At 32.4% G+C, this 19,272-nt stretch overlaps 1 protein-coding gene across 1 annotated transcript; it reads right to left on the bottom strand.

Annotated features, from left to right (window-relative positions):
• Positions 1-1,131: 1,131 nt before the first annotated feature.
• Positions 1,132-4,616, bottom strand: LOC141719591 (AP2-like ethylene-responsive transcription factor ANT). Its single transcript, XM_074521966.1, has 9 exons — positions 4,206-4,616; positions 3,407-4,058; positions 3,080-3,162; positions 2,921-2,929; positions 2,743-2,831; positions 2,485-2,558; positions 2,352-2,402; positions 2,183-2,259; positions 1,132-1,925 (listed from the first exon to the last, which is right to left on the bottom strand). Exons 1-9 carry the CDS (start codon positions 4,510-4,512, stop codon positions 1,297-1,299), a joined length of 1,971 nt encoding a protein of 656 aa, XP_074378067.1. The 5' UTR covers positions 4,513-4,616; the 3' UTR covers positions 1,132-1,296.
• Between the last annotated feature and the right edge of the window lie 14,656 nt (positions 4,617-19,272).

The following is a 19,272-nucleotide window of genomic DNA, read 5'->3' as shown; positions in this document are numbered from 1 at the left end:
ATATTGAGTGTCGGCTGAAAACTGTTTATAGGCAAGGCAACAGTTTGTATTGCTTGCCCCTATATCAGATCACATCATCATCATTACTTAATTTTAAAAAGTTAAGAAATGTGGGCAATGATTAACCTTAACATCACCAATTATGGATCCCTATTAATAGGATCCCTATTAATACAACTATCAGGATACCACATCAAACCTAATAAAGACCTTTTAGTGCGTCCTCATATAAACCTCTTATTTTGTATGATCGACGGAAATGGAATGTCGTTTATCACCCTTTTATAAAGCTACATAGGATTTATATTTTGTAATGATGGTTTACTGATATGTAGTGTAATTTTCCAAACTACTAATCCAAATTAAGTATGATCTCGTTGACTAGATTGTAATATTTCTTTTGACTTAGCTGCTTCAAGATAAAAATAATCCAAAAACAACCTACATTGTTAGTTTGGTTTTTCTTGTATATACCCGTGAATATACTATAATCACTGAAAATTATAAATTTAGATAATTTATGTAATTACACATTAATATTTTTCATACCATTGAATTTCTTTCTCTATGCAAAAAATATAGCCTTTGGCCGTAGAAAATGAAGTTAGGGGATAAAATAGCTAGGGGATAAAAGTTTTCTATTTGTGTTATACACGTTTGTCAATATACACTTTTGATTGTTAATATTTTTAATTTCGTATTAGTATTAAATATAAAAATTGCATTGTGTTAAAATAGTCATAAATACAAATTCAATAATATCACTCATGACTATATTTGATCTTATAAATTAGATATAAATTAATAATCAATAGCTAACTATAAATAGTATCAGAAGTTAAAATAGGAAATATATAACAGCAGGAAGTAGAAATTTACCTATACGGAAAGCGGTCAAAGACTACCTACAAAGACCAGCTTTGCATTTGCATTATTAGAAAATGCTAAGTTGGTGTACGTACCGGACATATAAAAGCCAAAGGCAAATTATTAGAGTTAAAAAGTAAATAGTGACTCAATTCTGATTAGAAAGTAAAATAGAAACAAAGCTGACAAATCCAGAAATAAAACATAATGAAGCCATTAAGATTAACTTTAATCATCAGTTTTCCCTACCTGCTGCCACCAATATTTCAAGATCTTCATAATTCAAGAAAAGAGTTTAGAATTGAAAATTTGGAAACTGTTATAAATTGCAGTTTGCAGGTCCCACCTACCCCATTGACACTGTTGTTTACCAATTACATATTCTTCAATCTTTATAATAATTCAGAACTTCTCTAACAAAACATATTGTCATGCATCTGTCCATGCAGCAAAAACAGGCACATGAGGACCCAATTGGGGTGTTGATATCCAAGAACCAGCATTTGTAGAAGCATTCAGAAGCTTAGTTGCTGATGTGGGCATTCTCAGAAGTGGAACATCATTGTTTTTATCAGGGCTGCATTCTCTTGAGCTACTTAGGCTAGTGACTAATGAAGAGGCATTAGACAAATGAGGAGTGCAGATTTTGGAGGCCTCTTCGGGAACTGAGCTCACTGTATTGATTCCAATTTGTAGCAAATCATGTCTGGCCACTGAATAAGCTTGGGCCGTGTAATAATCTTCGGTACCAACTGGTCTTTTGTTAGGCAAGGCATGATTTAGTGCCATTTTCCAGTCAGATATAGAGCTTACATTATTCTGCTTTGAGGAAATGCATAATTCACTATTATGATTATGACCAAAACAGTTCTGGTTCGGGCCCTCAATAGCCAAGCTAACCTCCTTATTTCGCCTTGCAAGTTCTCCAGCAAGTAGAGTATTGCTTGCCATGATACGTTCCACGTCGTACCTTGAGATGTCAAAGTTTGTAACAGCATTTGTACCACGAAATTTAATTGCCGCTACATCATATGCCTCAGCTGCTTCCTCTTGGGTGCCTGCAATAGTTTGATTCAACCAACCAGAACAATCAGTTTTGTAAACTAGTAATATTAGAGTATGAAGAGCGGCATTTTAAAGTGGTCTAATAACAGTGTCTTTAACACTTTATTAATCACCTTCTTAAGGCCTTGAAAGTTTGTTGTGGCTTAATCTTTTTAAATAATAAAATGATACAATAAATATATAGAAAATCTCATTAGTCTGATAGATTCACACAGTAATGAAAAAGTGAATAAATGATGAAAAAACTTACTAAATGTCCCAAGATAAAGGTCCTTGTTTCCTGCTACTCGACCGATCCGAGCTTGCCATCGACCATGTTGATGGTGTCTGCTAAAGTGAAAAACAGAAAATCAAGATTCAAAACAACAGTTATTTCAATATTCACATGTTTAGATTAGGAATAAGCAGAACATTAAGACCTTGTCACTCCTCTGTACATAGAAGCTCCCCTAGAGAAGCCACTGCTTTTCCTGCAAAATATACTAGGACATCAATATAATGGACAATGACAAAGAAGGTCAAATTATAATTTAAGCATAGGTGGAACTGCACCTTCTTAAGTGAGCGACATACTCCTGCCTGGTCATATTCTTCATGGTTTCAAGTTCTTGACTATAATTTTCCAACTGCAACATTATTAACAAACAGTTATTTGTGGGAAAACAACTTAAGTAGAGAATTCTAACTAACTTGTTTACTTCAAAATAAATTCCTTTTTATTAAGATATATGTGATCCAGTCGACCTCTTCTCTTAACATCCGAAAGTTTTGGTATAGTTGTAACTACCACCTCGTAATAACTAGCATTACCGGAAAATTAATATGAGTTGAAGCTCCCCAGTACTTGAGTGCCGCTGAATCATAAGCTCTTGCAGCTTTCTCTTCCATGTCATAACCACCTGAAATTTCCACTTTTGTTAGCAATGACTTGTTTCTGAGTTGAGAGAATGATCAGCTGCAAACTTAGTTTTCTCGGGAAAAGGCTTACCCAGGTACACTAAATTTGATTGAAACCGCAAACCAGCGACAATGAGCCATGGAAAAAACCCGCAATAAAAACGTTATTTAAGTGATTAAAACATACCAATTACTTGCAGATACAACTTGTAAGTAGAGGGATCATAATGTTTAATTGCTAACCCCTAACCTTGCCTTCCTTTCCTGCTTTGTCCTTCTTTCTTGCAACTATTGTCCCATAAATGTGCTTCATATCTGCCAGTCCATCTATGTCTAAAGAAACATATAAATTGACTAAGTACATGATTTAGATACATTTACTGCTAGACAAAGAGATGGTTAACTAAGCATGATATGGCCAAAGAATAAATAAGAATATCTTGCTATAATTAAAAACAAAACAAATTAGGAAAAGTGTTTGATTTGAAATTTATTGGAAACATACTATCAACATCGAGGACTAATGTATAATAAGAAAAGACTATATAGACTGAAAAGCAACAGTTAAAGAATATACCTTGTAACACCTCTATACTGTGAGGTTCTTTGGCCAAATGTATCTATGGACTTTCTATGAACAACCTGCTTCTGATCCACCTTTCCAGACCCTCTTTTCTTTGAATCAATGACCAAACAATCAGCTACTGCAGATGAGATTTGTTGTGAACCAACACAGCTGCTTGACTGCAAAGCAGGACTCATAGACAAGCTCAAAGATTGAACATTTCTATAACCTTCCCCATTAACAGAACCTGATTCCACTCCATTATCAGCACTTATACACTCAACCATCTTCTGCTCCACTGCATGACTAGTTTGGTATTGACTAGAAGACCTCCAATTCTTCATACTAGTACTCTTTTGATCATGGGACAGATAGGCTTGTTTGTTTTCGACTTGCGGTGTCTGGTACAGCTCTTGACCTCCATATGATGAGTAATCAGGGTAATGCTGGACTTGAATCTGCTGACTAGAGTTGTGTTGACGAAGGTTTAAGAGATGTTGGCTGTTATATGGAACATTTTGTGCTTGGTTATGCTGGTAATACATACTATCCAAGCTTAAAGCCATTGCTGCACTGTTGTCATTGCTGGTTTCATAGTGATGGGACCCCATTGTTGATCCACCAAAAAAGTCTTCAAGTTTTGGGGTTGATGAAGTTACCATACCTAACTCAAATGTACAAATGTTGGTCAGAAAATATGGGTCCTGAAGTTAATAATTTCATCTCACAAGTCACAGCTAAACAAATATCTACATCTGAAAACAGAAAGAAAAAAATAAATAAAGAAAGGAACTTGCAAATGACTACTAACCTTGTGGTTGAGACCTGTACAGGGCTTCCATTATGTAGAGTGATCCATCAGATTTGAGTGGCATGACAGACTGAGGAGAGTAAATATAACCACCATTTTCACCTCCAACACCATAGTATAAATTTGGGTAGTTAAAATGAGGATGGTGAGTAAAAGAAGTTGAGCTTGTTTGAACTGGTGAAGTAGAGGTAGAATGTTGAGGAGGGTCTGAATGAGGCTCCATGTTGTTGGTCATGTGGTCTGGGGAGAGTGAAAAATCTAACCAGTTGTTACTGTTTTTGCTATTAAGTCTTGTATCATTACTCATTTTCACACTCACAAAGAAGGAAAAAGATGAAGAGAAATATTTGAAGTTTAGCTAGCAAGTGTGTGTCTTTTTTACTTATCTTGGTGCAAGGCAACTCAATGATTGGGAAACTAATAAACTAATCATCATATATATCCATAAAAAAAAAAAACTTTTTTTCTCCCCTCCATTTTGAAAAGTAGCTAGAGACTGTTATTTTGTTCAGTAGCTAGGCTGAAACAAATCTAAGCATGATCTTAAGACAAAATCCAACTTAGTCACTGAATGAATAGATAAATCAATGCACTCTTTTAATTTTCAAGAAAGTCTGAAAAGGTATGTAAATAGAAGAAAGCAAGTCCCTTTAAACAAAACAAAAAGAATGAGTTCCAGCAAGAAATGCTGGGTATCCATCCTGCATTCTCTTGGGATCCGTGCATGAGAAAGACCTCATCTTTTACTTTTGTTCCTCCGCTCTCTCTTTTTGCATTTGCATTTACATGTATGTACGTATATTCTTCATTAAGACCCTTGACTTAAACCAGCACTCTACTCTTAGTACAACCAACAAATGCTTATTCATTCACATATAGTTTGATATATGTACCATTTTAATTCGATGCAGGCGTAAAAGAAACTTATGTACAAACCAACATTTACTCTCTGGATGAAAATTTGAAACACACTGTCAAACAATAAAAGTACTGGCTGTAAAATAACTCCTCTCCATGTCTCTCGATGTTGGGAAATTGAGAGAGAGAGAGAGAGATTGGTAACAATATTAATGGAGGGGTCTTTTATTTTTTGATACATGATGTGTAAGGGGGGATGGTGACTAATTACTGGGGTTATGATTTGACCATATATTACAGCAATAACTTAGCTCTGCCATGTTTGCAGTCTCTTTGTTTTTAACTAGCTTTGGTGTGAAGCGAGAGCTAGAGGTAGACAAAACTGTTTCTCTGATCACATTATAGATAAATATTGCACAGCCACTCGTACGTACAATATCAGATACATGCATAGCCTTCTGTTCAATGACCTGCATCAGCTGCTGCTCCTGCTGCTGCTTATATATCTCTGTCTTCCCTTGAAATCCATCTAGCTACATAGATAGCTAGACCTCCTATAGGTCTAAAGCGACATCGCCTAGATATACTATTGCATATTTTCATTTTTTCATAATGCATGCCTTTTTGTCCAGATGCCCTGCACAAGAAGTGGTACCAGACCAGTTGCTTATTAGTACACTTTGGGTCTAATGAAACTAGCTTTTTGTTAAGACTAACTCAAACTAATAACAGTTGCTTCTTGCATGAAAATGTTGCATGTAAAGAAAAAACAAGTTAAATTGGGAGACAGATTTTCTGAAAGAAATGATTTGGTTTGGAGAAAAGAAATGCAACAGGGAGTGTAATTATAATGAAGGATTAAGAGAATGTGGTTGAAACAAGAGAGAGGGGGACCTCTCTTTTTGATTGTAGTAATGATGAGTAGATCCAGCCAAACAACTAGTGTAAGACATGCATTTACATTTTTCCTTAAATAGTGAAAAGCCTTATAAAATATTGAGATATGTGTTCTGTTTGCTAGCTCATACTTGCTCTTTTCTCTGTTCCTTTTTAAATGGGTACCCTGCTTTGATAATTATCCAAAATCTATCCTAAATTTTGCATACCTCCTTTTAAGTCTTTCTCCCTGCACAATTCATTGTCTTTTTCTCCCCCCTCTACTGTTTGGGGGACCATAGTGCCTCCCTGGAGCCTGTGACACACAAATCTTACATTCTATAATACTACGTAATATACAAACATTCTTATGCTCTTTGTGTTCAAATGACATCCGTTAGATTTTGAATCCAACTTCATCTATATATGACAAAAGAATTACAATTATCAAGTAACATACCACTTCACTGTAAAACAAGCTTACAGATGATGTGTTCACTTGTTCTTTATTACTATTTGTTGAACATTTTATATTTACCAAAGTCAATCTTTGGATTTTATTTGTCCTTTGCATACTATAATTATCTAACAGAAGTTGAGTACACATACAAATTTTTTGGGGTGATAACATATTGAGCAGCCGTGCCTCCGGTGTTGGCCGGATTAGGGATCATAAAATTTTTAAGGGCATATTTTCTAGATGTAAGTGTATATATATATATATATATATATATATATATATATATATATGAGATTCTGTTTAAAAGTGCTGTTAAAAACTGCTGTCCTATGAAAAAAAGTGTTATTCGAAAAAGTACTATCAGCAAAATTAGATGACTGTTTGATTTTTTTTTAATTTATTCATATTTTGAGATATAATGTATAAAAATAATTTTTTTGAAAAGTTTGATGATTAAACTATAACTACTTCTTGCACTGAAAAAGCTTTTTGTAAAAGCTGAAAACAGGTTTTTCCAAAAGAATGGGACATCCTTTTGCAAACACAGACCAAAAGCGTTTTTCTAGACAGCACCATTTAAAATTTACCGAACTACAGCAATACCAAAAGGGGCCAAATTATTTGAAAAAATAAAAATAATGTCTAACTTTCTTTTCTAATTAAAAAAAATATAAATAAATGTTAGAAAAAAATAAGTATTAAATAATTATAAATTATTATCTTGAGAAAAATTAAAAAATATATATATTTTAATCCTAGATATTTAATAAGTTACAAAAACAATTTGGAAAAAATTACTAGGAGAATAAAAATATTAATTTTTAAGATAAGTACTGTAGACTACTAGTTTTGATAATAAAATATTTTGGGTGGAGTTTTTCTTATACAATTTGTACATGATATATTATTTTAAATAATGCAGTTTTAGGTAATTAGTTTATTTTAAATTATAGTAATATTTACATATTAATAAAAAAAATTATTTTAAAATATTAATAAATTAGTTAATGTTTATATATAAATGTAAATAAGTTTAAATATGAATTAGGTTTTATGGGATTATATTTTTACTTATAATTATTTTATCTTACTGTTATGTACTTGTAATATTTTTTAATCTTAAATTAATAATAAATATTTTAAAATATTATAAGTTTTGATTAATTTTTATTGTTGAACGTATTTGTTTTTATTTTTTATTGTTAAGACTTGGTGCACATTTTTTTTAATTTTGTATCGGGAACGTGAAATCTGAGATACAACTCTGACTTTGAGTATTGGAATTTAAGTGAATATACGTGCGTAGGTACTAAGATAAAGATCGAGTATGTTAGAAATCTGGTTTCGGAAATTAGTTAGATTGTGTTGACATAAATGAACCATAATAGAATATCCCAACTAACGTAACTGGTTGCTCTAAATTTTAAGAATATATATGGCTCACAAATTAAATTTCGTCATTCATCAAATTATTATCATTTTTTAACTATTTTGAGAAAAAATTTAGAATACGTTATATTACTCTTTTTTTTAATAAACGTTGCATTACTCTGAAAATAATATTGATAAATTTCTATAAAAACTAGTACTAATGGGACAAAATGAGTTGGTAAAAGTAAAGCAAACTATTTTGGGGTATTAACAAGGTTTGGGTCAACTTATCGGGGTTGATGAAGGATTAAGGAACGGAAATTAAGGGGAAGAGGAGCAGAAGATCTAAAGAGAATCTAATATAAGATCACATGCATGCCCAAGAATTTCGTCAACATAAATAGTATGGGATAGCAACCTAGCTGAGAACGACTGTATAATGTCCTGCAGTATTCAATAGAAACAAAAGGGTTTTCACTCTTTTTCACTTTTAGACGGAGCCAGAGAAACAGAGACAGATTGATAAATGGCCAAGTTCAGCATTTAAGTTATCTTCATTTATTGCCTACGTCCAATATGCTGCATCTTGCAACCACATATGTGTCTGGTCCTGCTCACTGGTGGAGGCAGAACCAAAAATTAGGGGATCAGGAAAAAGAATTATGAAAATTTTATTTTTTGCATATTTTTTTCTATTAATATGAAGACAAAAATAATTAAAAAAACACTATGTTATCATTGAATTACATGAACAAAATAAAAAAGAAAAAAGCTAGGTCTTGAAGATAACAACTACGACCAGATGAGCTATAATTATCCGCCTCTGGTCCTGCACTGTTGTGTAGTGCATTTGCAACATTACATATAAACCAGCTCCGTCAAATTCTAAATTGTGCATATTCATGTTATTTTTGTGTGGATGGAGACATATTTATTTGTGTATATCATAGATATGATAGACATTGATGTTGAACATATTTTTAGATATTTGATATTAAACTGGATATGATTTTCAACACGTTTATATTTGTTTCATACATTTGAAATAATTTCATAATTGAATATTTTTGAATTAAACTGAAAATGTAACATAATAATACATAGCTAAAAACTCAAATTTCATATCGATGTGATTATAAAATATTTTCAACACAAACAACCTTAATTCACACTATTTCCTTTTAAAAAAAAGAACTTGTAGATCCTTGGTTTGGATACGGTAAAAAACAATGCAATTTATTAGTGAGTAGGGTATAATATACTTAATATAATTAAATACATCTTTATTATAAAAGATATTGATATAATTTTAGTCATTTTATAATATTTTGTCAATCTATTTATTTTTTAGGAGGGGTCTCCAATATGGCTAACATAATAATCAGTGCGAGTCACAAGTCATTTTCTAAAGTTTTTTATGCATCATGTAATTATAATGTTAATTATAATGTTGTTAGTTATTTTTTATTTCTAAATGGTTTACAATGTCTATCAAATACAAATTGATATTTATCAATGCGTATTATTTGCATACAAGATATTACCAAATTACATCACGTTTAATATAACTCATTAAGCAATATATATATATTATTGTTTGTGTTATATAATTTATATTTAATGAATAAATATAAACAGAGTAGTTAATGTACGTTTAAAACGAAACGAATAAACTTAATCTGCAGAATGCCGTTAGTATGTTTACATAAAAAAAAATTAAAAATTAACATATATGTTGAATATAGAGTTGACCAAAAATTTTAAATTTTATTTATATATGTTGAATATAGAGTTGACTAAAATTTTTAAATTTTATTTAAATAAACTATATGTACTCGTTATGTGACTTCACCAGTAACTTATAATTAAAAAAAATGCATAACTGAAGTCAGAATGACTTGCAATCATCAAATACAATAATGTAAAATTTACATTATTGTTAATATAAAAGTTGATTTTATTGAAAAAATTTTAGTTTTTGAAATTCAACGTATGTATGTATGGATTTTTTTTATTTACACTACTGTTAACAAAATAAGATTAAGTTATTGTATATTATATTTTCTAGTAAATTATAATGGTTTCAATTATTTAATGCTAAATATCTTATTTATGTACATGTATAATCATTATTAACAACTTGTGTAATCATTATTAACATCTTGTGAGATAATTGATTACTTAAATAACTAAATAAATTACAATAATTTATATATGGTATTCACATTATCACTGACAAACAATCCATATTTATTTTTTACACAACCGACTATCAATCATGGTTGTAACACATATATAAATTATATATTTTAAAGACTTATTATTGATATTCATGATTTTTTTTCAAGAATTCGAAGGAAAAATTATAATTATATCATTATTTAAACTATTTTTAAGTTAATTTCATTACGACTTTAATATTTCTTCATATATTAATTTGATAACATTGTATACTATTCTCCTAAAATTAAACATTTTTCAATTCGATAAAGTTTTATAAATATCAATTGAAATGGTTAATGAAATTCATTCAAATTCGTGAACAATATAAATTTTTTCTTAAATAATATAAAATATATTGAATCAAATGCTATAATATAATATATATATATTACTTTATTTGAATAATTCAAAATATTAAAATAATTCAAAATATCAATAAAATCTTGATCAATAAATATTGCTTATCTAAAAGGATTCTTTTTAAAAATCTATTTTTTTAAATGTGAAAAATGAAAAATAAATCGATTTAATATAACATCTTAGTTTTAACAAATCTCATGAGATCTCATATCAAATTTCGAATATTTTTAAAATCAGGACAAGTCCTAAAAATAATAATGCGAAACCAGTGAAGTTAATAATTTTAATACAAATAATCAATTGACTTGATCCTATAAAGATCTCAAATACATTAATTTATATTAACATAAGAAATTAAAGAATTTCACATTATTGATAAAATATTCTTGCCGAACTTGTAATTTAAATTTACTAAACGTAGAATGTGACGATGTTTTTCGGCCGAGTCATGTAGTCCAATTTTGAGTATTTTTTAAAGAATGGGCGAATTCTGATTTGAAATTCGAAATAAACTAAAATGCATTGACTCATTATGAACTTATATAAATATGTAATATCAATATAGATTATTTATATATAAATAATTCTATTTAAAAAAAAATTATATATGTACATTTTAATTACGTTTTATAATAAAAAATATGTTAAAAATATATGAGATATATTTTCAAACTAAAAAATGATTAATAAATAAGATAATAATCCATTTATGTAGTATGTCTAATTTTATATCATGAATTCAATTCTTTAAAAGTAATTGTACAAATATTCAAGTAATTATTTTTTTTTGGCGAAATTCTAGTAACTATCTTTAAAGTTAAATAAAAAAATATATATTTAGCACACTTACATATTATGTGTATGATAAAAAGTACATGTGATAATATGGGGCAGTGGTATGAGGTTGTATAGGCAAATGCAAAATCTCGAGTTCAATTCCCACAAACCACATTTTTTATATAAATATTAAAAATAGGGGTAGTTTAGTCTTTTTAAAGAGACTTTTTAATCTCATGAATATTATCACCCTGTTCTTTTATTATATATAGAAGAGATAAGATACTTGTGTAGACAAATTTTACATCTTACGAAATCTATCTATACTATATTATAATAGACAAAATATTAAAATTTGTTAGTTGTTCGGTTGGTATTTGTTAAAATTACTTAATTATCCTTAAATATTAAATATATTTAATTAATGAGATTACTTAAAGCTAAAAATTTGATGTTAAGATACTTATTAAGACAAATTTTACATCTTACCAAATCTATACTATATTATAATAGACAAAATATTAAAAATTTGGTAATTGTTCGGTCGGTACTTGTTGAAAGTATTTAATTATTCTTAAATATTAAAATATTTTTAATTAATGAGATTACTTAGTTATCCTTAAATATTAAAATATATTGTGTTAATTTATATAAATAATTATCTTTTCATCACTTTACACATGTACGTAATTATGATCTGAAGAGAAGACAATCCAAATGCCATCCATCCAATTGTTCCCGACTTCGTCATTGAAGCAAAGAGAAGAGCAAACTAAAAGAAATTAAACATACTGTGATGGTAACGTACTATTGTATATTCTATACTCATATAGCATCTATACTTATATTATATCATTATACCATTGTTGACGGAGGAATTTGATAGCAACAAAATTCGAGGTTTGTAGCCGAAAACAAGATATGTGACGGTGGTTCTTTATCGAAAGATATGAACAGTGTTTGTCGCAAAATATGAACAGTGTTTGGTGGGGGTGATTATTGGTGGCTGAGATTTCTTAGGGTGTAGTGGTGGCTCCTTTGCGCTCTCAACTTCTGACCCCTTACAATTTGCCTATGTATCCCTATTTATAGGGAATCAAGCCAACGTAGTTCTTGGGGAACAAGAAATCTAATAGGCTTAGATCTCTTGTCGCGAAGCCTGGCAGGAAACCTACTGAAAACCGTCTTCTACGAGCTTTAGGAATGTCCGCCGATGAGGCCCAACCACAAAGGCCCAAGGCTCGTCCACGGCTTCAAGACTTCACGAATAAGGCATCTCCCTGACCAAGGATAAACTTCTGCTACCAGCTGTTTCTCTAATCCGTGGATGCAGGTATAGTTGTAGTTTACCCCAAATATTGGACGCATCCTTGTCCCCGGGATAAGGAGCCCCTACCAGATTACAGAACAAGTGGTCCCAAGCTTTTGGGTGCAAAGTGCAGGATACTCCGAAGTCTCTCAACGAGGACACATGTTGACTACAGAGACAGAGCTCCCAAAACACACACCAGAATTTACCCCACATCTCCAATGAGGACACTCATTAACTACATGAGGAGGCTTTCGGTCCAGCCATACCCTGGAGGTCTCTCACCACGGACACCGCCTTCCTGTGGTTGCATGATAGAAAGGAGTTCTTCAATAGTGTACCTGCAAGAAATATGTTAGTAACAATAATCTTCTTCCTCCTTGAAGCATCCAAAGCACTCGTCCAAGTAACATGTTAAAATCCTCTCCTAGGCCTCCTTACTTCTTATGGGCGCGCCATAACACTTTCATGTGTTACAGCTGTCCCAAGAAATGACAACAGAGAGTGCGCCCTTCATGCATTGGACATGCTCTCTTTCACTTATACAAACTTAAGGGCGCGCCTAGAGGCGTCAAAACTTCTTCAATCTTTTCATTACAGAGGGTGCGCCCTCTATTCTTGGGGAAGTGTATTTGCCCTATCTTTCTTTGGTCTTAGCATTAATGCCCTAATTTTATCCAATTGACCCGTTTTGACCCGAATAATATTTATACCAAATTTTGGAGATAACAACTACCCCCAAATTTCATATGCTATTGAAAATGGGATTGGAATTTCTCGTCTTCCTTCATTATCTATTAAAAAACTTGTATAAACTTTTTTTAACAGGGCGCGCCTTTAATAGGGCGCGTCCTTTGAATTTAAAACGGTTCCTTTATTCTCGGGAATCGTGATCAACGTGATTAACAGTTGTCACACATCCCAATCAGCTATAAATACAAGTAACTATTCATTTTTTACTTTTAAATTTACTCTTCCTTACTTTTCCCCTTCCCAGAAACTTCTACCGGCGGAGATTCAAGGTCTTTCTGCTCAGAAACGACTTGTTCTGCACCATTTCCTCAATTTTTTCCGATCAATATTTTCATTAACCCACAAGGTACTCGATTTTCTCTTTTATTTTCAGATTTCAACAAGCAAAGTGTATCCATTGTTACTATGACTATTCGTATACATTTTTCTTCTATCATATGTTCTTCATAACTTCTATATGTATATATGTATGTATATCTCATATTATCAATGTTGATCCATAATTCCAGGATTTTAAAATTTGAACTCATGTTCTTAGAATTTCTACCGTTACCATAGGGACTTACTCGCCTAATCTTAGTTTAAGGCGTGCCTAAAAAGGGCCTCTAGGGAATATATTTTTTAAGTCTTCACAGTGAACATTTAAGTAATCACCTTTTTTGGGCGCACCATCTTAGCGTAGGACGCGCCTTAAAGGACTTTTGTGAGACCTGCTTTTAATTTAGGTTAAGTGTATATGATTTCTTTTCCAAATAGGGCGCGCCATCTTATTAGTGCGCACCATGTTTTCCTTTAATTTCGGCACCTAATATGGTAATATAATGATCTCGACGCGTCCTTTCTTAGGGTGCGCCTTCTACTCGCTGTATTCCTTTTTTATCAGTCATTCTTTCATAATTTTTACTTTGGAAGCGCCCTCAAATAGATTTTTTTCGTTTATTCTGGCAGCTGGAAGATTAGGGCGCATCTTCTACCTTTCACCCATTCAAAGACTTCCTCATCAAACTCGTGATATATTCTTCCCAAATATCTTCAAACCGGATTTTCCAGACGCTTACCACACTCCTGAATTCTAAGATCGCGTGGCGCGCCTTATTCAAGACTCTGAGGAAGGAAAACTCATGGCAGACTCTTCATACAACTCTTCTTTGGACAATCTTCCTTTGGATCAGAGAAAGGGAAGAAAGAAATTAATTTCAAAGGAAAGGTCACCAGCTCCCGTTGATACAGAGTTAGATGATTGTGTTGTGCAAGACATGCATCTACTATAACAAGACTAAGTCAAATTGACAACCCTAAGTAAGTTGCATTATAATCTAAGTTTGCATTTTTTATTATATCACTTAAGTCTGTAAAAATGTTCAAAGGCAGAATGAAGTTTTTTCTGTAAACAGTATCAAGCCTAAGAATTCTATCTGGAAGAAGATCAAGAAGATCATGCCTTAGAAGAATTATGAAGAAGCTTAGAGTTGAATAAATCTGTTTTAAGAAAAATATTCTAAGTCAAGATCTCTACAAGTCACAAATTAAGTGTTATAGAGAAGTCATTCGAGAACTCTATAATGACTTATAGAGAAGTCAGGAAAGCTACTAGAGAACTCAGAGATATCGACAAGCCAAATTGAATACATGAAGATTGGAGATATCGATTAGTCATTTCTTCACTAGAGAACTCTAGAGATATCGATAAGTCAAAATATCACTAGAGATCTCTGAGATATCGATAAGTCAAAACATCATTAGAGATCTTTGAGAAATCGATAGACTGAAATCGATAAGTCTATTTGCCATTAGAGAACTCAGAGATATCGATAAGCCAAAGTGAAGACATGAAGATGAGATATCTCAACAAGCTAAATTCTCTTATAGAGAACTCAAAGAACTCTACAAGTCAAAAAAACTATAGAGTAATGAGAGATCTCGATAAGCCATTATACTTATCGAGATGTCAAGTTCTCTATATACCAAACTGGAGATCTCGAGGTAAAACTCAAAGTACAAAGTGCAGACCAGTTCAATATCTAAGATTATCAATCAACAAACAATCCAATCAGCTGGATTGACAAGTCTACAAAAAGTAGTTTGAAGAGTACAAGATCAAAGGCCAAGATTAACTGGTAAAGTAAAGTCACAGGCGTGCAAGATTAACAAGATACACTAAGCCAGAAATAGAAAGATTTGAACATCTAAAAATTAGGGTTTAGTACATGCTATTGCATGCTGTGTAATAACCAGTGTTTACTGTTCTATAAAGTAAACACTGGATGCTTTGTTTTAGAAGGAATAAATAGATCTAAAATTACTTGTAACTCTCAAGAGAGAAGCCGAGTTCTAAACATAATAAGAACTCAGAAATTTGTAGCAAAACACATACTTGATTTTAATATAAAATTAAGTAAAGTTTTGAAAGATAGTGTGTTTCTGTGTATGTCTTATTATTTCATTCAAACCATACCATCTTTACACGTTATATTTTTTATCTGCTTTGTTCACCAAGCTTAAGAAAAATAAAAAGTCACTAAAATTGTCTAAAACACATTCACCCCCCTCTGTGTAGTATTCATTACCTAACAAGTGGTATCAGAGCAAAATCTGAAAGTAAACAGATTAAAGATCTTGGAAAAATGAATACACAGAAACTTAGTAACATCAAAATCCCCACCTTTGACAGATCTAACTATACACTATGGAAAAAGAAAATGCTGCTTATATCAGGATGGCCAATCAACTATATATTCAGATCCTCAAAAATGGCCATTTTATTCCTATGGTAAGAGTTGAGGAATCTATATATGGAGACATGGTCATTTCAGCACATTATGCTCCTAAAGATCCTTCAGAGTACACTGAGTCTGAGAAAGACAAAGTCTCCCTAGACAGTGGCTTGCAGCTAATCTTGATAAAGTCACTTGATAATGTAATGTACAATAATATTGTCAAATGTGACACATCTAAGCAAATCTGGGAGAAAATTGAGATCTTGTGTGAAGGAACAGAGGAGGTTAGGTCAAACCAAAGGAGGATTCTGGTTTCTCAATATGAGGGGTTTATGGCTAAACCTAAAGAAGGGATTACTGAAGTTTTTGAAAAGTTCAATAAATTGATAAATGACTTGCAGCTACATGATAAATATTATGAAGCTGGGGAGGTTAACTAAAGTTCTTGCTAGCTCTTCCTGACCATCTTGAACAGAAAATTTCAGCTATTAGAGAAGGAATAGATTTGAGCAGAATAACTTTGGAAGTTCTATATGGAATTTTGAAGACTTTTTAACTTCAAATGATGCAAAAGAAGTCATTGAAAGCACATCATGGACATATTGTTGATGGTTCAAGTGCTTTAATTATAAATGACAGAGAAGAAAGTGACGATGAGCAAGATGATCAAGTTTTGGTTAGTCAAGCTATGGAACATAAGAGCAAAGGACCTCAGAAGCAAGTTGTGTTGGAGATGAAGGAAGATGAATATTACACCTTGGATGAATTAGATGAAATGGATCAGTCCATGGCTTACTTGGCTAGAAAATTTTCAAATATTAGAGTCAAGAAGCCAAGGTTATTCAGAGGAAAGAGACAATCTTCCAACAGTAACAATTGGAAACCAAAAACTCAGTTTAATTCAGTCAGCAAAGGTGGCTACAAAACAGGATCTGAGGACAGATCAAAGATAAGGTGCTTCAACTGTGATGAGTTGGGTCACTTTGCTACTGAATGCAAAAAGCCTAAAAAGGTGAAGAAAGACAAGGCTTATCTTGAGATGGAAGCAAAGTATGAAGCTCTCTTGAAGAAGCAGTCTGGAAAAGCTTATATTGCAGAATGAAAGAGTTGGAATGATACTGATGTTGATGATGAGGAAGAAGAAATTGGAAACTATGCACTTATGGCTTTTGAGCATGGAGAAACATCCACTTCAAAATCAAATGTACCAACTCTAACCACTATTGATTTAAATGTTATTCAATATAAGGAGACTGTGGAAAAGATGAGTGTGGAGATGTTTCATATACACACTAGTCTAGTAGCAGTTACTGAGGAAGTCAGTAGGCTAACTAAGGCTAATGAGAAGCTTGAGAGTGAAAAATAAAAGATGGATCTACTGCTTGTGGAGCTTGAGTCAGTCAAGAAAGAAAATGAATATCTGAAAAACAAGTTAAAGTGTGTTGCTGAGATTAAAGTTGTGTTGAGGGAAAAGCTGGAAAAAAATGAAGTCAAGTTGAAATCTTTCAGAAATACATCTAAGTTGGTTGGACAATACCATGAGAAGAACAAGCCATGTGCTAATATAGCTATTGGTCTTGATTATGATGCCTTGAACAGCAAGAAGAAAGATAAAGATGACAAAGAAAAAGCAACAGAAAAATGAAAATATTTCAGCTATGCTGAAAAAGGTTGTTTCACCTATGTTCAAGGCATGTGAAGTTAATTTCAGTGAAGAAGAGTTGATTATAAAGCAAGAAATTGTTGATGAAGACAATGAGAAGGAAAATGCAGAAACAACTCCAATTTTCAAAGCTGAAAAGAAGCCCATGGTCAACCAAGATTCTAAGACACCTGTCAAGGAAACAAAAACTAAAGATGCAAGAAAGAAGAAGAAAAATAGAAATGGGAAGATTGGGATAAACAAAAGCAACAAGTTTGCTCATGTTGCAGATGTTCCAAGGAAGCAATGTAAAAGACGTGGCTCTGTGAATCATCTAACTCACCTTTGTAAAAAAGTTATTAACAAGCCAATAGAAGGAGCATGCAAATACAATGAAGTAGATGCAAATGATCCCTACTCATTCTGTGACAAGTTTGATTGCATCCCTTGCAACTTAAAAGTGATGAAAAGTTGCCACAAGCTGAGAGTAGATCTCAAAGAAACTAAAAATAGGTCTAAAATAAAAAGGGAAAATACACAACAGTCAATGAATTCTTTTTTATCTGAAACAACTCATTCTGATTCTGCTCACTCTGTAAACAAGAAGAAAGTGTCAAATACTGATTGGGTTGCTAAACACACTTAAACTAATTATGTGCAGGGAAAAAAGAAGAAAGTCATATGAATCATAGACAGTGGATGCTCAAGACATATGACAGGTGATATGACCCTGCTACCACAGTTTGAGGAGAAGGCTAGCCCATTAGTGACCTTTGGAGATAACGGCAAAGGCTTCACAATGGGATATGGCAAATTAATTTCTAGAAATGTTGTCATTGATGATGTAGCACTAGTAGCTGGTCTTGAAGTGAATCTTATCAGTGTTAGTTGTTGAGTGGCATTTATGAAACTTTATTACGCTCCGTAAATCTTTGAATTGGTGTAATTGTACTCAAGTTGTTGGTGTTTTAATGTGTTTTCTAGTGTTTTTGCATTTTCAGGCATTATCTAGGTAATCAGGTGAATTAGCATTGTTTTGATGCTAATTTGGTGTTAAGGTGGTGTGGAATAAAATCCCTTGGAAAGCCGGCTCAATTCAGTAAGGAAAAAGAAGAAGTCAGATTTTTATACGGGAGGTCAGCGCGTCCGCGCCCAAAGTCCAGAAACTCAGCGCGCCCGCGCTGGTCAAGCGCGCGGCCGCGCCAGGTCGAATTTAAAGAATCCTGTTTCTACTCTGATTTTGATCCACAAGAATTCTACTCTGCATGGGGCTGCTATATATACGTAATTAAGCTCGTTTTTCAGAAGAGACACATAAGAGCACAAGGAGAAGGAGTAAAGAAGACTGTTTTAGCACAATTCAACCAAGGCGAAGAAGACCTAGTTTTAACTTGTGATTCTTTGTTTAAGTTGTAATGTTGGATGCTAGTTTTCTTATTCTTGAACCTATACTCTTGTGTTATACTTTGTTTATTATTCATTATTAAAGACTACATTTATTATACCATGCTTTCATCAGAACCCACGTTGATGATGAGTCCGATTATGGGCTAATCGTTATCATGGGGTTCTAGCGGATTTATTTATGGATTTCTTCAATTAATTTATTTTGATGCCTTATTGTGTGGTGATTGTATGATAGCCTAGTATTGGTTGTGCGTATTCGTCTTCTGAGCGTCGCGGACTTATAAGATAGGGTGTTAATTCTTAATGAAGTGAAA

Source organism: Apium graveolens, chromosome 4, assembly GCF_009905375.1.
Source record: "Apium graveolens cultivar Ventura chromosome 4, ASM990537v1, whole genome shotgun sequence".
In the NCBI taxonomy this organism is placed as follows: Eukaryota; Viridiplantae; Streptophyta; class Magnoliopsida; order Apiales; family Apiaceae; genus Apium; species Apium graveolens.
The sequence above is the reverse complement of the archived record's forward strand: the minus strand, read 5'-3'. Positions and strand labels throughout refer to the sequence as shown.